Source organism: Moschus berezovskii, chromosome 3, assembly GCF_049115385.1.
Source record: "Moschus berezovskii isolate FMDL1 chromosome 3, NW_MosBer_1.0, whole genome shotgun sequence".
NCBI classification, from domain to species: domain Eukaryota; kingdom Metazoa; phylum Chordata; class Mammalia; order Artiodactyla; family Moschidae; genus Moschus; species Moschus berezovskii.
Window position 1 is genome coordinate 37,415,046 of NC_142462.1, and position 21,603 is coordinate 37,436,648.

Here is a 21,603-nt window from a genome sequence, read left to right on the forward strand (position 1 = left end):
TTAAAGCGTCTGCCTCCAATGCGGGAGACCTGGGTTCGATCCCTGGGTCGGGAAGATCCCCTGGAGAAGGAAATGGTAACCCACTCCAGTATTCTTGCCTGGAGAATCCCATGGACGGAGAAGCCTGGTAGGCTACAGTCCACGGGGTCGCAAAGAGTCAGACACGACTGAGCGACGGAACGGAAAGTACGGACAAGAACAGTTGAGGGAATTAAGTGAGAAAGTGCAGAAAAGCTGTAGCATCCCTTATGATACGCAAAATACTCATTGAGTATTAGTTGGCAATATTTGTGGAAATACCAGTTAAGCAAATTTGCTAGCCTTTTCTGTCCTGTATTTACTTAGAAACTGTGGGGAAAATTGTGGGGCTACTTTAGGTAGAAGTAGTCAATAACATAGATCCAGAGAGACTCGAGAATTTTTAGGATGAAAAATTAGACATGTACACAGTAGACCACAATAATGCTTATAAAAACAGATAGGTAAATATGACTGGGATACATGCTATAAAATACGTGCTTAAAAAAGTCTAAGATTCAGGCTTATTTACCTATTTACTCTGGCTCCTTCTTGGCACTGAACTTCAGTTGAGTGGAATTTTTTCAAATGTTGCTTTTAATGGCAGTTGTCTTGTGAGGACTTTTTGAAAGTCCCCCAGCCCCAAAAAAAGGAATTTGAAAGTTATTTTTCGGTAAGTTTTCGTCTTAAAAATCTAGTCAAGCTGGCCACAAGCAGTGTTGGAAATGACTGGTATGAGCTTGAAGGAACTGATGATTAACTTGTCATGAATTTTGTGAGGTAGTTGTTCAGTACAGATACTAATAAAAAGCTAAATTATGTAAACTTTTGACTAACATTTATGGAAGACAAAGGTGGTAAACATTCAAATTCATGATTTCCTAGTTAGTTTCCTCTATTTTAGTAACACTTATGCTTTTAGGTTACTTTGTGTCTGTTGTGTGTGTATGGTGGTGTGCAAGCTCATTTCGCGCTTGCTCCAGGTTCAGTGATACTGTATTGATCGATGAAATCAGCCATGGTGGAAGTACTGATTCCTTGAAAGTCAGCAAGTGCTATTTTTGGAGAGTCAGTTGTTAACTGTTTACTGGCACAGCACTGGCCACAGATGAAGGCTGACCTCTAGCACAAAACATCACTTATCTTTCTGCAGTAACAACTTACAATGGAAGTTTACTGAATGTACCCACAGATTTCCCTTCAACTCCTACACGTGTGCTTCTGACATTTTCAGATTTTCCACCTTTGTCTATGTATCCAGTAGCTCCTGGGCATTTTTTAGTTGAAGTGAACGGTCTTGTTAGCTGTGATTGACAGAGGTAATTGTGACCTGCTTGGGAATGGCTAGAATGTGGGTATGCATTAATCACTTGATTTCAGCAATTTGTACTTATTTCCTTATCACATTTTAAAACAAAATTTCATATTTACTTTGTAGACCCTGTGCCATGGTGGCCCCAGACATCGAGCTAATCTGTGAAATCCTGTTAGTTGCTGAGGGTTTTGTGGACGCGCGCTCATTAGCCCGCAAATTTATCACATTGTACACACTCTGCCAGAAGCTCCTGTCCAAGCAGGTGAGGGTCTTTTGTAACTTTTTCCCGGTTGTTACACCCCATTAAAACAGCTTCTGAAGTACGGATGCTGGGTAATTTATCACTCATATTACAGTTAGACTTTTAGGAATAATTTTATAGTTTCCCTTAGATTTTGAAAATCTATGCCTTACAGTTCTTCAATTAAAAAAAAAAACAGACAAATCTGAAGGTTTTATATTTATTTAAACAGTTTTATCAATGGGCTATGTGATTGTTTTTAATGTTATCAGTGCTATAATTAGATATGAGTTTTATGATGCCTCTCTTGGTGGGAATGTTATTTTTCAGGGAAAGATGGTGGGAGTGTTCATAAGACCCAGGGAAAGCTGATTTTCTGAAGAACCCTCAAGAAATGTTAAGTTAAAGAGTTTCTCATTTTGTTGATAGTTCTTTCTTTGAAGGTAGAGTTGACTTTTTTGTGTTTATTTTTGCTCTGCAATTCTCTAGTCTCTGAAACGGGCCAAATTAATGTATAACTAATTCTCCAGTCAGTAGCTTCTTGCTGTTTCATTGAATCTGCTGATCGGTCAAAAAAAAAATGGCATTTATATGAGCATCACCATTTTTAAATTTAGCTTTGTGGTCACCTTTGACTTCAGTCTTTTGGTGACCTTTTGTTAATTCCTAGTGACATTATTTTGCAGTTTTTCCAGGGTGTTAAGTATTAAAATACCACAGTTAAAACCATACAATTACTTATACTGCCAGATACACTCATTTAAAATTACCCATTGTCGGGATGAAATTTAAAGTCTGAGAGGCAAATGTGTGTGGAAAATGTTGATGACAGTGTTATATGAAATGAAGTAGTATGCCAAACTGGGGATGTGATCTGTAACTTGAGTGTACTTTGTATGTTATATTGTGTGTTTTCTGTGTAAAGTGACTGGAAAATACATTGTGACTTTTAACATTTGTTTCTGGGTAATAAGATTGTATTAGAATTTTTCCTTATTGTTTGTGATGATTTATATTTTTTTTCAATGAAAGCATTTTAATTCTATAATGGAAAAACATCAGAAGAAAGCAGCGTTACTGGATCCAGGATACATGTAGTTACAACCATACTGCGTTCCCAGTACCATACTTAAACATTTAGTGAGCATTTACTGTATTTAAGTAATAAATTTATTGCTGCTGATGATGAAGGGGTAAACACAGAACAAATGAAACACTCAGATTTCTGTCTTAAAAAGATCTATTTAGGAGATTTAGTATACATGACATAAAAATTAGAAAGAAATGGAGGGTGAAAAAATTTATCATAGTTTCAAGAAAAAAGGAACCAGTATTTACAGAACAGGGCCATGTATTATCTTTATTATCATGACAAAAACACTATGAGCTTAGTCTTATTCTTTCCATGTTACAGATGAGGAGACTGAGTCAATTACCTATCTGAAGCTCATGAGTAATAAGTGGTGGGAACATGATTTGAATTCAGTCCTTTCTAATCCTTTCTAGGATACCAGCAGCCAGTTACAGGAGGAGGATGCTGGGAGTAAAGGCAGAACAGGCAAGGAAAGAGTTTTCCAACTCAGAGAAGCCTCGGGGAGGAAATGAGGGGGAAGAAATTCATCCGGGACAGAAAAGCTGAGTTAGGGACACAATCCTGATAGTTTTCTAAGCTGTAGGAATGGATTTTAGAAAAATCAGTGGACATTTTTGACCAAAGGAATAAAATAATGAAAATGGTGAAGATTATTTTAGCAGTTGTTTGCACTGTTTAGATGTTTAGGAGTGTCATCAAGTCGCCTTTTAAAAAAAAATTGAAATATAGTTGATTTACAGTGTTAAGTTACTATTGTGCAGAAGTGATTCAGTTATACACACAAGCACACACACATGTATATATAGTCTTTTTCATACTTTATCCATTATAGGTTATTAAAGGATGTTGATTATAGTTGTCTGTACTACAGTAGGATCTTGTTGTTTATCTATTTGATATATAGTAATTTGTGCCTGCTAATCTCAACTCCTAATTTATACTTCTCCCTACACCCCTTTCCCTTTGGGTAACTGTAAGTTTGTCTTCTATGTCTGTGAGTCTGTTTCTGCTTTATAAATAAGTTCATTTGCATCATGTTTTAGATTCAACATGTAAGTAACATCCTGTGAGATTTGTTTTTCTTTGAGTTACTTCACTTAGTATGATAATCTCTAAGACCATACATGTTGCTGCAAATGGCATTATTTCATTATTTTTATGGCTGAAGTATTCCATTATATAAATATATGTACACATCTTCTTTATCCATTCTTCAGTGGATGTTCGCTCTGCTTCCTATATTTGTTACTGTAAATAGCACTAGTACTGCTGTGAAGTACTAGTATCTTTGAAGTACATGTATCTTTCATACATTCTCTTCTTTAATAGTTTTACTGCAGTGACTTACCCCCTCCCCAATCTCTGTGTCCTCCAAATGTTGGTTCTTCCCACTTCCTTCCCTCCTCAAGCCCTAGTTATTTCTATATCAGTGGCTTTGAAATGATTTTTGCTGTGACCCACAGTAAAAAATACTTTTTTCTGTTGAGACTCAGTATACACATAAGTGCATACACACACGCACCCAAAGACAACCGAAACAAAAATCTTCACCAAGCACTCCTTACTGTTATTGTTTGCAGTGCACTGTGGTGTTTTTCTTTGCATTATTTTCTATTTTAATACCAACAGAAATGATGGTTAAGACCCACTACATTGATTTTATTATCTAGTAGTGGATTGAAGGGCATATTTATACTTACATGTGTTGCTCCGGTGCTCACAAGGCAATAACTGGTTTTACTCCAACAACCTTGTAAAGTGGATGAATACTTCCATCTGCCTTTTCATAGATGATGATAGTAAGACTTGGAGAGGTTAAATGACTCCCTCAGGCATTGCCAGGAGACATTAGAGAGAAGGGTTGTTTCTGTGTGGTTGTAGATAGAAGGCCATTTATAAACAACCACTCAGTTGATGCAGAATGTCTTTCCTGAGGCCCCTGCTCTGCCCCTAGCACCATGCTAGGACCTAGAAGGCAAAAAATCAGCCTGGGGTCTGTGCTCCAGGAGCTCAGAGCCTGTGAAGAACTCTTGTTCAGAGATGATGTAAAAGTTTCAAAGAGGTGTTGGTTTAATCATTGAACGTATTTAAAAATATTTTATTGGGGTAAAGTTGGTTTACAATGTTGTGTTAGTTTCAGGTGTACAGCAAAGTGAATCTGTTATACTTTTATCCACTCTTTTTTAGATTCTTGTCCCATATAGGCCATTATAGAGTATTGTGCAGAGTTCTCTGGGCTGTACAGTAGGTCCTTATTAGTTATCTCTTTTATATACAGTAGTGTATATGTCAATCTCAATCTCCCAATTTATCCCTCCTCCACTCTTTACCTGCAGGTAACATCATATGATATCACTTATACGTGGAATCTAAAAATGGGTTCAAATAAACTTATCTACAAAATAGAAATGAAGTTACAGATGTAGAAAACAAACTTACAGTTACCAGGGGGTAAGGTGGCCGGATGGATAAATTGGAAGACTGAGATTGACATATATATGCTGCTGCTGCTGCTGCTAAGTTGCATCAGTCGTGTCTGACTCTGTGCGACCCCATAGACAGCAGCCCACCAGGCTCCCCCATCCCTGGGATTCTCCAGGCAAGAACACTGGAGTGGGTTGCCATTGCCTTCTCCAGTGCATGAAAGTGAAAAGTGAAAGTGAAGTCTCTCAGTCGTGTCTGACTCTTAGCGACCCCATGGACTGCAGACCACCAGGCTCCTCCTTCCATGGGATTTTCTAGGCAAGAGTACTGGAGTGGGTTGCCATTGCTACTATGTATAAAATAGGTAACTAATAAGGACCTGCTGTATGTTGTTGTTGTTTAATTGCTAAGTCATGTCCAACTCTTTGTGACCCCACGGAGAGTAGCTCACCAGGCTCCTCTGTCCATGGGATTTTCCCCTGGAGTGAGTTGCCATTTCCTTCTCCAGAGGATCTTCCCCACACAGGGATCAAACCTGTGTCTTCTGCACTGCAGGCGGATTCTTTACCACTGAGCCACCGAATAAGTATACACAGGAGACTCTACTCAATACTCTGTAATGATCTATATGGGAAAATAATCTAAAAAAGAGTAGATACATGTATATGTATAATTGAATCATTCTGCTGTTTGCTTGAAACTAACATAACATTGTGAATCAACTGTCCTCCAATAAAATTTTTTGTAGAAAGAGAGTAATGAGGGAGATTAGAGAGCCAGGACCAGGAGGAGATAGAATAGCAGGGCCCCAGGTGGACAAGAGGAGTGTGCTTGTGGTTGGAGGTAAAACATGGGAGTAATTGTACCCCTGAGTTGGCAAGTTCATTGAGAGAACAGAGGGAGGCAGGCAGGTGGAGCCTTGGGCAAATACTGCAACTGAACACCACGGAAAGAAGAGATTTGCTGACAGAGGCAGAGAATCAGGCAAAAGAAGCAGGACAGTGGAGGGACATTATTTTTAAAATTTCAAGGAGGGGTGAAAAATATTACTTTACATCGTCAAGACACGTGTTTAAGTGAATTCTGTTATTTTAGCCTTAAGCTCTTCCTTCTGGAATGAGAATCTGAGTCCCTCATAAAATTTTTGAAAGAATGTATCTGTGTTTTGATTTTAGGATCATTATGATTGGGGACTTCGTGCTATTAAATCTGTCTTGGTTGTAGCTGGCTCCCTGAAACGAGGAGATAAAAATAGACCTGAAGATCAGGTACTGCAGTGCTAATATGATTTTGTTGAGTGAATAACTAGATGACTTCGTACAAAGAAAAGTATATGTAAGGATCACATCTATTTTTAATACAGGATATTTTGAGGACTGGCATTTCTTACGTTATACAAGACCACAAGTATTTTTGAGTAAAAGGATATGAATATATGAAAGAAAATATGATTTTATAAGTGCTTTTGAAATATCAGCCACAAAAAGTATTTGGACAGTCGTAAATAATTCAATAATCACTGTTTGATTTTATCTGAGGAGCATTTAGAAAATCTGATTGAGTTGGGATAATAATCCTAAAAATGTCAATGAAGACATAATCTAATGGAAGAAAGTATGTTCATTTCATGGGATGGACAGGAAGAAAGCAACAGGAAGGATGCTTGCCCGACACCAGTGAAATACTTAACCAGTTATTTAGAGAAACAAGGGGATGTTCCAGTCTCCTTCATGGGGAAAAACAATAACACCCACACTGTGCACTTTTCTCTATTAAACAAGTAGTGAGGGTAATTGATGCACAGCCTTTGTGAAGATGCAGTATGGCTTGCAATTTTGAAAAAAGGTCTATTCCTTTGAGTTTCTTTTCATGTTAAGGGATATTTATCATGTGACTTTCTACGTCTTTTTTTCCAATCTTTTTCTTCCTCTCAGTCACAATTCATGATTGGGTCAAGATTGTCATTTGTTTGTTTTCCTGTAATTTCTTGCTATATTTTTATTTTTGTTGGAACACTTCCCTTTTTGTGTGAAAGTCATCCTGATGTTCAGATTACTGCTTTTAATATCTAAAGCCGTCTTTGGTTTTCAACCAATACAGAACAAAAGTCCAAGCTAAAAATGGGTGGAATTGATCATTCTGAGATTTTTCAGAGTATTCTGAATAAAATGATCTGATGGGCCTGGTGAATTTATATCCTGGAGTTTGCAGATTACAGAGAGAAGCACCTCAGGCCTTAAGATCCAGACATTGTCAAGGAAGGGACAGGGCCCCTTGGCTGGCTTTAGTCTGAGGTTACCCATGGCATCAGCAGAGTTCCCTCCTGTTTTGATAATGTGACCTTATAAGCAGTTACCCTCCCTGTAGATAGAATGCCATTCTAATAGAGAACAGGGTCTATCTCATGACTTAGATATGAAAATTAAAAATAACATCTTTAGTTGTTGATGTGCTTGTTAGACCTTGTATCAGCTTTTTTATGAAAAGTTTTCTGTCTTCCTTTCTAGGTACTCATGAGAGCATTAAGGGACTTCAATATGCCTAAAATAGTGACTGATGATACCTCTGTGTTTTTGGGCCTCATTGGTGACCTGTTTCCATCCCTGGATGTGCCCCGGAAGAGAGCACCCGACTTTGAACGGATGGTCAGGCAGTCCACTGTGGAGCTCTGCCTGCAGCCTGAGGAAAGCTTCATCCTCAAAGTAAAAGGAGAGTCCCCTTGTCATGCCAGCCCTTGGGATATTCAGTGCCCATAACTGCAGTGATGTGATACTCAGCCAAAGCATCGCCTTACATGTTCCACTGACCTTAAGATGCTCTTTATACATACTTTACAGCATTCTAATATGGAAGTCTTTACTAAAGTAAATATAAATATCGTCCCATTTGTGAGAGGGTGAACATATACAGATATGATTAAGTCATGGTTTTCAATGTGAACAGACTTCATTAGTTTATAAAATTCCTTGCTGGTATGCAGCAAAAATTAATTTTGCTATCTTTTCTCCGCATCTTAAGGAAGGGTGGAAGTAATAAAATCATTAGTACATGTTTGTAAGCAGGGAGAAATGTCCATATGTATGACATTATCTGACTGCTCGAAGGCTTGTGCCTATGCTTGCTCATTTGGGATATTGTGAATATACATGAGTGTTAAAATACATAAAGGGCATCTGTTTTAGATGTTTCGGAGGATATGTCATTAGTTATAGGTGGTATTGGCCATATACTGTTTCTGGTCACAGTTCATGAGTGTTACTGATTTTCACGCTCACTCCTGCCATGTACCAGGTACTTCTGTACTTCACTTCTGCCTGTGCCCGTGGCTCACGAACTGATGGTTATCCTTCATTCTCATCCCCATATTCTACACTGGGAGAACCAGGAGAAACTACACTTTGCTCTTGTTATCTCTGAATTTTCCCAGAATATAATGCTGCGGGTGGAGTCTGGCTTGAGTTGTAAGAAAAGAACTGGGCAAAAATGGGGTAGATTTTTTTTAAAAGAACACTAGTGTCTGGTTGTTCGGTCTGTAGGTTGTGCAGCTTGAGGAGCTATTGGCCGTGCGACACTCTGTCTTCGTCGTTGGAAATGCAGGCACCGGGAAGAGTAAGGTATGGTGAACACCTGTGAGCTTTCAGCCATGAAGCGAACAGAACTGGCATAAGAGTGGGGCCTGCATTCAGTTCTACTTGAGAGTTCCCTTCAGTGAATTGCTCATAATTTGAGGTTAGAATCTGAGACGCCGATATTGCTCTCTGATCAACTGACACTCTTTTCCTTTATAATGAGGACAAGGAGAGCGGAATTAGCAGAACACTGCTCTCAAGGAGTAAATGGAGGAGGACTGGGCTTTCCCCGTGAGGTAGCATCCTGTTCACACATTTAGATGCCCTCCTGTCTTATGCATCCTCCAGTAATATACCTGAATTCTTTTATCCAAAGTAAATATATTGAGAGACTCTAGAATAAGATACCCAGATTACAAGATTGGTTTTGCCCTATCCACATTTGTCAAAACTATTTTCTGATATTTTCCAAGTTATCCTAGTTTCTTCTTCCCATATCACTGAGAAAAACCCAAATAGTTTTCTTCAATATCACTCTCTAGAGGGCCAAAGAAAAACTTGAAAAGCAATGGAGGAAGCAAAAGCCGCGTTTTTGAGGTGCCTGTTACGTGCTGTGCTCATTGCACGATGTGATTTGCTTTGTACAATGATGAGAGTCCACAGGTGTTATCATCCCCATTTTAAGTTCATTGCTTGATTTTGTTTGGTCTTACTGACAGTCCTGGAAACATACTTTACTTGCTTGGCAGACGGTATAGGCAGAACTGCATGTGTTTTCATTGAGGGTGCTTGGATAGAAACATATTTAGTAACCAATGACTAAAAATAAGTGTAGTGCGCACACGAGAGACTTCAGGGCATGGATGTCTATAGAACTTGCCAATGTTTAGATCAGAACTCAGAGTGGTACACTTTAAAAGGAGGCCTGGTATAGGGCTTTTTTCTAGTGAAAAATGTAATAATTGAAATATTAAAGTAGATAACTAACTGATAGACCTGTAATTATTTTGGTAGAGTAAGTTTCAGATATGGGCTATGGTGAAAGGAAGGATAAAATTAAGTTCTATCATTTTCAGTAGATTAATGGTTTCTGAAAATAGAAGCTCAATATTCCTAAGACATTCAATTTCTTTCATCTAGTCTTCACTGATTCTGTTTCTGTTCTACTCAACCTTTATTTAAGCTGATAGAACTGGAGCATCAAAGCTTGGGGCCTTATTATTTAGCAACAATAGTATTCGGAAGTATTTGGCAATTGTTTGTCAGTCCTTTAAACCCCTGTGAGGAGATAAGGATGATAATATCTAAAATAAAAGCCATGGCTTTTCAGAGAAAGCAAAAAGGATAGTTGGGGAGATACTTGGTTTAAAGGGTCAGTTTATTAAGCAGATATGTATTAAGTGCAGATTTTTTCTTGGTCTCCAAAATTACTGTGGACAGTGACTGCACCCATGAAATTAAAAGACACTTGCTCCTTGGAAGGAAAGCTATGACAAACCTAGACGTATTAAAAAGCAGAGACATGTTTGCCAACAATGTTCTGTATAGTCAAAGCTATGGTTTTTCCAGTAACCATGTATGGATATGAGAGTTGGACCAAAAAGAAGGCTGAGCACCGAAGAATTGATGCTTTCGAACTGTGGTGTTGGAGAAGACTCTTGAGAGTCCCTTGGACTGCACGGAGATCAAACCAGTCCATCCTAAAGGAAATCAGTCCTGAATATTCATTGGAAAGACTAAAATGCTGAAGCTGAAGCTTCACTACTTTGACCACCTGATACAGAGAGCCGACTCACTGGAAAAGACCCTGATGCTGGGAATGATTGAAGGCGGGAGGAGAAGGGGACGACAGAGGATGAGGAAGTTGGATGGTATCACTTGTCATCAAGTGATGTCCATGACTCAATGGAAATGAGTTTGAGCAAACTCCAGGAGGTAATGAAGGACAGGAAAGCCTGGCATACTGCAGACCATAGGGTTGAAAAGAGTCGGACACAGCTGAGTGACTGACCAGCAAAACATTAAGCATCTATTCTGTGAATTCCTAGCCTCAAAGCTTCTTTTCCTCAATTACCTAGATCAGAGTTTCTCAGCTTCAGCACCATTGACATTTGGATCTGCTAAGTCTTTGTCTTGGGGGCTGGCCTGTCATATTGAATATTGAGCATCCATGGCCTCTGCCCACAAGATGCCCAGCAGCACGTCCTCCTCCCTCAGGTCAAGATAGTCTCCTGTTAAGAACTTACTGCTCTAGGTCACCAGTTCTCACAGTACAGCTAGACAAGCATCATAGGCATCACCTAGGACCTTGTTAGAACTCAACTTAGTCCTACCTGAGACCTACTAAATTAGAAACTCTGAGACTGGGTCTATTAGTCTCTTTTAATGCCTTTTACGCTCTTTGGATGCAGGCTAAATTTTAAGAACCATCCGAATAATATAGGCAGAGTGGATGTTAACATCATGCACAGGAATAACATGTACAGGCCTTTACTTTGCACATGTGGTTAAAAATCTCAGATGGTGGTGACTTTCTCTAGTCTACATTGTGGAAAGAATCAGGTGAACTGATCCTCAGGGATTGTAGGATTAAAGTTTTCAAGATGGGAGTGAAAATATACACATGTAAATGTTTTCCCAATCTCAATACACTCAATATATAGGAACATATAATGCATAAGGAAAACCCTTCAGAAATCTTTTGCTTTTCATTTGGCTTACATTAGTATTAGTTTTCTAAGCTTTTTTCCTTTTCTCCCCTAGATTTTGAGAACATTAAACCGAACATATGCTAACATGAAACAGAAACCCATTTGGAATGACTTAAACCCCAAAGCTGTGACAACAGATGAACTCTTCGGTTTCATACATCATGCTACCCGAGAATGGAAAGACGGCAAGTAGTATTTCCCCTTTTGAAGTGCTAAAAAGTTCTTTTTTTTTTTAATCCAGAAAATCATTTCTTAGTTCAAGCCAATTTTAGTCATGGCTGTAGATTTAATGTTTATGGGTTGGCATTATTGGAAATAGAGCAGCTCACAACAGCAGTTATAACCTATAAATTAAACCCAGATTTGAATAAGTGGTTGATTAGCATTCAGCAGGTTCATGCACAAAGCTGTATATTTTATCCCCCATTATTTATGTCAGCGCTCCCTGTAAACCGGAAGAGAAGTCAACACAAATGCTTCAAGAAATATTTATGCAGTACCTGATGCAAGACACTAAGTTCCAAAGTCCTTGGAACATGTTTCTTGTCCTGAAACCATTTTTGCAGACAAGCAGATTCCTTTGTTTTGTTAAGATCAGTTCTTATATTCTCATTTCCATAAATGCACTAACCTTGTCATCATCCTTGAGTTCTTTCCCACCATACATTCAACCTCACAGCAAATTCTATAGGCTTTATCTTTAACGTATGTGTTGTATTCCAGTTCTTCTCACCTTCTCTGCAGCTTCCACATGAGTCCAGACCACCAGCAGTGGGTCACACCTCATGGGTCTCCAAGAATCTCATTTTCCATGCAGTAGACAGAGGCTCTTCAAAATGTAACTTCTCTGCTTGAAGTTTCCAGTGTGTTTCATCAGCATTAGGATCCAGCCTTTATCCAAAGCCTACAGGGTTCTATGTGATGGAGTCCCCCTTCCCCACCTCTGACCTTGTTTCTTGTTCTCTGCCTTTTACTTGCACATATGCTCAGGCCTCCTTGCTCTTGCCCCAAATTGCCAAGCACCTTCCCATCATGGGCCTTTGCACTTGGTGTCCCCACTGTCTGCAGCAGTGGAGATGCTGGCATGGCTTGCTCCCTTACATTACTGGAATGTCAGGTCACATAGCGCATCAAAGACCTTCCTGATGACCCTGTCAAAGAAGCTGACTTCATCATTATCCTTCCTAATATGTACACACTGCTTCCTTAATTGTGGGACAATCAGAATGTACTCTCGTAAGCTTTCTAGCTTTTTTTTAAAGACTGTGGCAGGAAGGGAATAATAATTTGTTTACACCAAAAATATGTGGAAGCCTTTCAAATCATTGTCCATTAGAAATGTTGCTGACATTTTTGTGAATGATAATGGCAGGTTCTTTTCTGACTGTCACTCTTTTTTGCACAAGACACTTCACAGGAAACAAAATCTTCCACATACCTGCCTCAATACAGTTTTTTTTTTTCACTGTAGTATTATATACTTGAGTTTTGAACACTCAGCAGCTATTAAATATGCCATGTAGCATACATAGCAAGAATGTGAATTTAAAATGTTTTATCTTTACATCTTGTGAGATAATAACGTCTTACAATGCTAGTGAATTAATTTCTCAAAGAAATGTATCACACTTCTGAATAGTTTATAATGATCTCTCTTGAATAATGTTATGGAAAAACTGATAAAGGTGGAATAAGCTAATATTTGGCCCAAAATAGATACTGAATACATGTGCATGAAAAAAAAAAAAAGGATACTGTTTTCACTTATATAACTTCTGAGTTTCATGTACATCACCTGCTGTAAGTCTCCACAAATGTTCTTCAAGGAAGGCACTTTATTTGATCTTTGCGGTTGCTTAGTGTGAGACGTTAAGCAACCTTCTCATAGAAGTGAAACTTGCCCAGTGATCTCAAGAGCCCAGGTATGGCTCAAAAAGCATTGCTGTTTGCCCACCTGAATGAGGTGCAAACTTACTTACTGAATAAAAGAACTTCCAATACAATTAACACAAATTTATTTTAGAAATGAACAGCAATTAACCCCATTGTACATTAGGATTGTTTACTCTCAATTTACAGGTCTGTTTTCATCCATTCTGCGAGAACAAGCAAATCTTAGGCATGATGGACCTAAATGGATAGTCCTGGATGGTGATATTGATCCCATGTGGATTGAATCACTAAACACTGTCATGGATGATAACAAGGTGAACTGAAATAATGTTTACCATAAAATGCAGGTCTCAGATCTTTATACTTGTATGAGTTTCAATAGGACAATTTAAAATTGTGATATTTCAGAATAAAGTTTATTTTTTATGGTATTCAGGCCTTTTCATGTAATCAACTGTTAAAACAAAAGTCTTAAATTTAGATAATTACCATAGTTGTTTAAAAGTTGGCATGAGTAAGTGCATGTTGATGAGTTTGTTCCTCAGGGGTCAGTGAGCTCCCTGGGGTGAACTGATATCTTTATTCAGACTGCATTTCTAACTCAGGCAGTGATCATTTCTAACTTGGGCAGTGAGCTCATATGTAGCCTTTGGCACTCCTCCTGGGGGCAGGGGCGATGGGGGGAGGGTGAGGACTTCTTGCTGTTATGAAAAGTTGCCTTGCCTTTGCTCCCTAATGAAATGGCCACTTTCTTGCTGTGCTGCTCTGTCCAGGTACTGACACTGACCAGCAATGAGCGCATAGCTCTGACTCCCTCTATGAAGCTGCTCTTTGAGATTCATCACTTGAGGACTGCAACCCCAGCTACTGTTTCCAGAGCTGGTATTCTGTATGTGAACCCACAAGATTTAGGCTGGAATCCGTGAGTATGGCTTTTTTTTTTTTTTAAATTGTGGTAAAATATACATAATGTCAAATTTACCATTTTAACCGTTTTTAAGTATAGAGTTCAATGGCATTGAGTACATTCACATTGTAGTATAACCATCATCACCATCCGTCTCCAAAACCTTTTTCATCTTCCCAAACTGAAACCCCATAGTCACTACACAGTACCCCTCCCAGCTCCTTTCTACTGTCTGTCTCTATGAATTTGAATACTCTAGGTACTTCTTAAAAATTGAATCATATAATAATTGTCTTTTTGTGATGGGCTTATTTCACTTAGTAAAATGTCTTCAAAGTTCGTTCATATTACAGCAGGTGCCAGAATTTCCTTTCTTTTTAAGGCTGAATGGAATATATACCCAATGGAATGTATATATGGATATATATATATATATCATACTGTTTATCCATTCATCCTTCTGTAGACACTAGGGCTGCTTCAGCCTTTTGATTGTTGCAAATAATGCCTCTATGAACATGGGCATAATCTCTTTGAGTCCCAGCTTTCAATTGTTTTTGATATATATCCACACAAGCAGAATGGTTAGAGATCATACAGCAAGTCTATTTCAGATTTTTTGAGGTACCACTATACTCTCTTCCACTATGGCTGCACCATTTTACATTCCCATCAGTAGAGGAGTAGATTTTCACTTTCTGCATGACCCCACCACCACTTGTTGTTTTCTCTATATTTTATAATAGAAACATCCTAATAGGTATGAACGGAGAAGGCAATGGCAAGCCACGCCAGTAGTGTTGCTTAGAAAATCCCATGGGTGGAGGAGCCTGGTAGGCTGCAGTCCATGGGGTTGCTGGGGGTCGGACACGACTGAGCGACTTCACTTTCACTTTTCACTTTCACACATTGGAGAAGGCAGTGGCAACCCACTCCAGTGTTCTTGCCTGGAGAATCCCAGGGACGGGGGAGCCTGGTGGGCTTCCGTCTATGGGGTCACACAGAGTCAGACACGACTGAAGTGAAAAAAGAAAAGAAAGAATAGGTGTGAAATGGAATCTCATTCCAATTTTGACTTACATTTCTCTAATGATTAATCATGTTGAGCATCTTTTCATGTGTTCATTGGCATTTGTATATTTTCTTCGGAGATGTGACCATTTCAGTCCATTGCCTGTTTTTTAATCTAACTGTTGGTGTTTTTTGTTGTTTTGTGAACTTTTTATTAATCTTCATAGAATCATTTAACTTCAGCTTCTTTGGCATTAGTGTTTGGGGCATAAAGTTGAATTACTGTGATATGGCTCATAGTTTCATTGAGTTAGACAAGGCTGTGGTCCATGTGATCAGTTTGGTTAGTTTTCTGTGGCTTTCATTCTGTTTGCCTTCTAAGGAATAAGGATAAGAGGCTTATGGAAACTTCCTGATGGAAGAAACTGACTGTGGGGGAAGACTGGGTCTTGTTCTGATGGGCAGGGCCATGCTCAGTTCAGTTCACATCAGTTGCTCAGTTGTGTCCGACTCTTCACAACCCCATGGACTGCAGCACACCAGGCCTCCCTGTCCATCACCAATTCCTGGAGTTTACTCAAACTCATGTCCATTGAGTCGGTGATACCATTCAACCATCTCATCCTCTATTGTCCCCTTCTCCTCCCACCTTCAATCTTTCCCAGCATCAGGGTCTTTTTCAAATGAGTCAGTTCTTCGCTTCAGGTGGCCAAAATATTGGAGTTTCAGCTTCAACATCAGTCTTTCCAGTGAACACCCAGGACTGATCTCCTTTAGGATGGACTGGTTGGATCTCCTTGAAGTCCAAGGAACTCTTAAAGAGTCTTCTCCAGCACCACAGTTCAAAAGCATCAATTCTTCGGCGATCAGCTTTCTTCACAGTCCAACTCTAACATCCACACATGACTACTGCAAAAACCATAGCCTTGACTAGATAGACTTGTTGGAAAAGTAACATCTCTGCTTTTTAATATGCTATCTAGGTTGGTCATAACTTTCCTTCCAAGGAGTAAGCATCTTTTAATTTCATGGCTGCAATTAGCATCTGCAGTGATTTTGGAGCCCCCCAAAAATAAAGTCAGCCACTGTTTCCATTGTTTCCCCATCTATTTGCCATGAAGTGATGGGACCGGATGCCATGATCTTAGTTTTCTGAATGTTGAGCTTTAAGCCAGCTTTTTCACTCTCCTCTTTTACTTTTATCAAGAGGCTCTTTAGTTCTTCTTTACTTTCTACCATAAGGATGGTGTCATCTGCTTATCTGAGGTTATTGATATTTCTCCCAGCAATCTTGATTCCAGCTTGTGCTTCATCTAGCCCAGGATTTCTCATGATATACTCTGCATATAATTTAAATAAGCAGGGTGAGAATATATAGCCTTGATGTACTCCTTTTCCTAGTTAGAACCAGTCTGTTGTTCCATGTCCAGTTCTAACTGTTGCTTCCTAACCTGCATACAGATATCTCAGGAGGCAGGTCAGGTGGTCTGGTATTTCCATCTTTTGAAGACTTTTCCATAGTTCGTGGTGATCCACACAGTCAAAGGCTTTGGCATAGTCAATAAAGCAGAAATAGATGTTTTTCTGAAACTCTCTTGCTTTTTTGATGATCCAGTGGATGTTGGCAATTTGATCTCTCGTTCCTCTGCCTTTTCTAAATCCAGCTTGAACATCTGGAAGTTCACGTATTGTTGAAGCCTGGCTTGGAGAATTTTGAGCATTTCTTCACTAGTGTGTGAGATGAGTGCAATTGTGGGGTAGTTTGAGCATTCTTTGACATTACCTTTCTTTGGAATGGGAATGAAAACTGACCTTTTCCAGTCCTATGGCCACTGCTGCATTTTCCAAATTTGCTGACATATCGAGTGCAGCACTTTCACAGCATCATCTTTCAGGATTTGAAATAGCTCAACTGGAATTCATCACCTCCACTAGCTTTGTTCATAGTGATGCTTCCTAAGACCCACTTGACTTCACATTCCAGGATGTCTGGCTCTAGGTAAGTGATCACACAATCGTGATTATCTGGGTCGTGAAGCTCTTTTTTGTATAGTTCTTCTTAATATCTTCTGCTTCTGTTAGGTCCCTACCATTTCTGTCCTTTACTGAGCCCTTCTTTGCATGAAATGATCCCTTGGTATCTCTAATTTTCTTGAAGAGATCTCTAGTCTTTCTCATTCTATTGTTTTCCTCTATTTCTTTGCATTGATCGCTGAGGAAGGCTTTATCTCTCCTTGCTATTCTTTGGAACTCTGCATTCAGATGCTTATATCTTTCCTTTTCTCCTTTGCTTTTCACTTCCCTTCTTTTCTCAGCTATTTGTAAGGCCTCCTCAGACAGCCATTTTGCTTTTTTGCATTTCTTTCTCTTGGGGGTGGTCTTGGTCCCTGTCTCCTGTACAAAGTCACAAACCTCTGTCCATAGTTCATCAGGCACTCTATCAGATCTAGTCCCTTAAATCTATTTCTCACTTCCACTGTATAATTGGAAGGAATTTGATTTAGGTCATACCTGAATGGTCTAGTGGTTTTCTCTTCTTTCTTCAATTTAAGTCTGAATTTTGCAATAAGGAGTTCATGATCTGAGCCACAGTAAGTTCCCAGTCTTGTTTTTGCTGACTGTCGGAGCTTCTCCACCTTTGGCTGCAAAGAATATAATCAGTCTGATTTCAGTATTGACCATCTGGTGATGTCCATGTGTAGAGTCTTCTCTTGTGTTTTTGGAAGAGGGTGTTTGGGCCATGCTCAGTAAATCTTTAATCCAATTTTCTGTTGATGGGCGGGGCTGTGTTCCCTCTGTGTTGTTTGGCCTGAGGCCAAACTGTTGACCCACACCTCCGCCAGAGACTCCTGAACACTCACAGGCAAGTCTGACTCAGTCTGTTGTCGGGACACTGGTCCTTTCTCCTGGTGTGTACAAGGTTTTGTTTCTACCCTCCGAGAGTCTGTTTCCCTAGTCCTGTGGAACTTCTGTAATCCAATCCCACTGGCCTCCAAAGTCAAATTCCCTGGGGATTCTCCGTCCCCTCTGCTGGATCCCCAGGTTGGGAAATCTGTTGTTGGTCCAAGAACTTTCTTAACAGTGTGAGAGAATATCTTTGGTATAATTGTTCTGCAGTTTGTGGATCATCTGCTCAGCAGCTCTATGGAAAAGACCCTGATGCTGGGCAAGATTGAAGGCAGGAGGAGAAGTGCCCCACAGATGATGAGATGGTTGGATGGCATCACCAACTTGATGGACATGGGTTTGAGCAAGCTTCGGGAGTCAGTGATGGACAGGGAAGCCCAGCGTGCTGCAGTCCATGGGGTCACAAAGTGTCAGACATGACTGAGCAACTGAACTGAACTATTAATCTTAGGTGTTAAAAAAGCTAAAATTATTTTTGACTATTTGAAGAAAATATTAGTGATTAAATTTAGTGCTAATTAATTAAGCTAATCTAAAATAAATTAGGGGGCTTCCCTGGTGGCTCAGAGGTTAAAGCGTCTGCCTACAATGTGGGAGACCCGGGTTCGATCCCTGGGTTGGGAAGATCCCCTGGAGAAGGAAACGGTAACCCACTCCAGTATTCTTGCCTGGAGAATCCCATGGACGGAGAAGCCTGGTAGGCTACAGTCCAGGGGGTCGCAAAGAGTCGGACACGACTGAGCGACGGAACGGAAAATAAATTAGCACCTTTATCCAGTTGTCATTTTTAGTCGGACATTACCTTGTTCGTGCCTTGCACATGTAAAAACATACATTTGTTGACTAAGTGAATAAATAATAAAGGCTCACGTGGAGCACTTAGGTGTAAGTATATCATTTAGTGAGCTTGTGTGTGTGTGTGTGTGTGTGTGTGTGTGTGTGTGTGTATAGTATGCATATGTGAACAGCAGTGATGCTTTGATTTAGAGCAAGTTTATTATGCCCACTCGCTTGCTTTTCGGATGCTTACACTTTTCATCGTTTATTCTGGTGGTCCCTTGTCACCTTCTCCCATGATCCCACTCTGTGCTGTGGGAACATCTGCGCTCTGCTCGTGAACAGTGCTGCTGATGGTGTGCTTCTCGTGTCGGCTATCTTCTCTCTACCGCTCCACCCTGCTCTGTGCGGCCAGTGGCTGTCCTGTGTGGACCACATCAGTACGTTCCTTGCCCTCTGGCTTCTGGTTGGTTTGGCCAATGGGGAGCGCTGACGGCAAATGAGGGGGAGAAAGGAGAGTGAGGTCTCTTCATTCCTCCGGCTCCCTCGCCGTAGGACTACAACAGGATGACTGTCCTTCATCAGCGTGCATGCATGTTCAGTCGTGTCCAACTCTCTGCGACCCTGTAGACTGTAGCCCACCAGGCCCCTCTGTCCATGGGATCCTCCAGGCAAGAATATTAGAATGGGTTGCTGTGCCTTCCTGCAGGGTATCTTCCCAACCCAGGGATGGAACCAGTGTCTCCTGTATCTCCTGCATTGCAGACAGATTCTTTACTCACTGAGCCACCTGAGAAGCTCCTCTTAAATCTCTCCTTGAGATTCTTTACTTCCAGTTTCAGGTAGCCCTTTACCTTTCCCAATAGTCCTTTTATTGATCCTTCCCTATTATCCTAATTCAAGGGTGACTTCTATTCCCTGCCAGACTCCTGACTCATGCACTTCTCCAAGCTACTTTTCTGTGTACTGATTTGTTTACTCAAAGTCTCAGTTTCTAACTCAACAGTCAAGTGAGCCATACTCAGGTTTCTGTGAAGCTAGGGGAAGGACTGATTTTTAAAGTCTAAGATGGAGAGTTCTTCTTAGACTAACAGCTGCTTTCTCCAGCTAGGATTTTGACTGGCTCCTAGGATATTTCTGTTGACTGTGGGCTAGATGAAGGAGACTCTCCAGTGTCCCTTGACCTTCCCATGCAGAGAGCAGAGGCAGCCCTGGTACCCCATTTCATTCATGAGACCCCTCACCCCCACTGGTGTGGTCTGATTTCAGTAGTAAATCTCACGGTTCCCAAGGTCTCTGTCATTGTCTCAGTAACATATGGAGTTTGTGCTAACAGAGGCTGTCTAAATCCCCTGTCTAAATGATAAAGGACTTTCATCTAGTAAGTCAGAGGTCCTAGGATGACAGAAGAGTTCACCTGATTTGCATTCTTGAGAAAGTTAAACCCCTCTTTACCATTAGATTTTGTTTTTATGGAGGTTTGGTTCTAATTAAAATCAATGAGTAGATTTTCATTTTCCTCTGTGTGACTAAAGGGTCCATCCAGGTCAGTTCAGTTCACTTCAGTCGCTCAGTCATGTCCGACTCTTTGCGACCCCATGAATCACTCACAGCACACCAGGCCTCCCTGTCCATCACCAACTCCCGGAGTTCACTCAAAGTCATGTCCATTGAATCGGTGATGCCATCCAGCCATCTCATCCTCTGTCGTCCCCGTCTCCTCCCGCCCCCAACCTTTCCCAGCATCAGAGTCTTTTCCAGTGAGTCAGCTCTTATCATGAGGTGGCCAAAATATTGGAGTTTCAGCTTCAGCATCAGACCTTCCAATGAACACCCAGGACTGATCTCCTTTAGAATGAATCTGGTTGGATCTCCTTGCAGTCCAAGGGACTCTCAAGAGTCTTCTCCAACACCACAGTTCAAAAGCATCAATTCTTCGGTGATGAGCTTTCTTCACAGTCCAACTCTCACATCCATACATGACTACTGCAAAAACCATAGCCTTGACTAAACGGACTTTGGTTGGCAAAGTAATGTCTCTGCTTTTTAATATAATATCCAGGTTGGTCATAACTTTCCTTCCAAGAGTAAGCATCTTTTAATTTCATGGCTGCAATCAGCGTCTGCAGTCATTTTGGAGCCCCCCAAAATAATGTCTGACACTGTTTCCACTGTTTCCCCATCTATTTCCCATGAAGTGATGGGACCAGATGCCATGATCTTAGTTTTCTGAATGTTGAGCTTCAAGCCAACCTTTTCACTCTCCTCTTTCACTTTCATCAAGAGGCTTTTGAGTTCCTCTTCACTTTCTGCCATAAGGGTGGTGTCATCTGCATATCTGAGGTTATTGATATTTCTCCCGGCAATCTTGATTCCAGCTTGTGCTTCTTCCAGTCCAGCATTGCTCATGATGTACTCTGTATGTAAGTTAAATAAGCAGGGTAACAATATACAACCTTGACATACTCCTTTTCCTATTTGGAACCAGTCTGTTGTTCCATGTCCAGTTCTTTATCCATAATAGTGGGTATCTTCTGTACAGGATATTTTTACATTTTTACCTCCTACTGCCAGATAGTTTCATTGTACTATGAAAAAGTGACTGTTTCAATTGGGAGGGGTATTTTTTTACACCATATTATCGGATACTTTGTTACCTTACTTTACTGTCATAAAATTTAAAATGTGATAGCTTTACATGTATTGACTCATTTAATCCATAATTATCTCTGAGATC

At 40.2% G+C, this 21,603-nt stretch overlaps 1 protein-coding gene across 1 annotated transcript in view; it reads left to right on the forward strand.

The window, feature by feature from the left end:
* The window catches only part of DNAH11 (dynein axonemal heavy chain 11), a 390,076-nt gene that overhangs the window by 150,259 nt on the left and 218,214 nt on the right, over window positions 1–21,603 (forward strand). Inside the window, exons 36-42 of the mRNA XM_088833659.1 lie at window positions 1,457–1,595; window positions 6,267–6,359; window positions 7,599–7,793; window positions 8,628–8,705; window positions 11,424–11,556; window positions 13,451–13,578; window positions 14,038–14,186. Of these exons, the coding sequence (XP_088689785.1) occupies window positions 1,457–1,595; window positions 6,267–6,359; window positions 7,599–7,793; window positions 8,628–8,705; window positions 11,424–11,556; window positions 13,451–13,578; window positions 14,038–14,186 (915 nt within the window). The remainder of the gene's footprint in view (window positions 1–1,456; window positions 1,596–6,266; window positions 6,360–7,598; window positions 7,794–8,627; window positions 8,706–11,423; window positions 11,557–13,450; window positions 13,579–14,037; window positions 14,187–21,603) is intronic.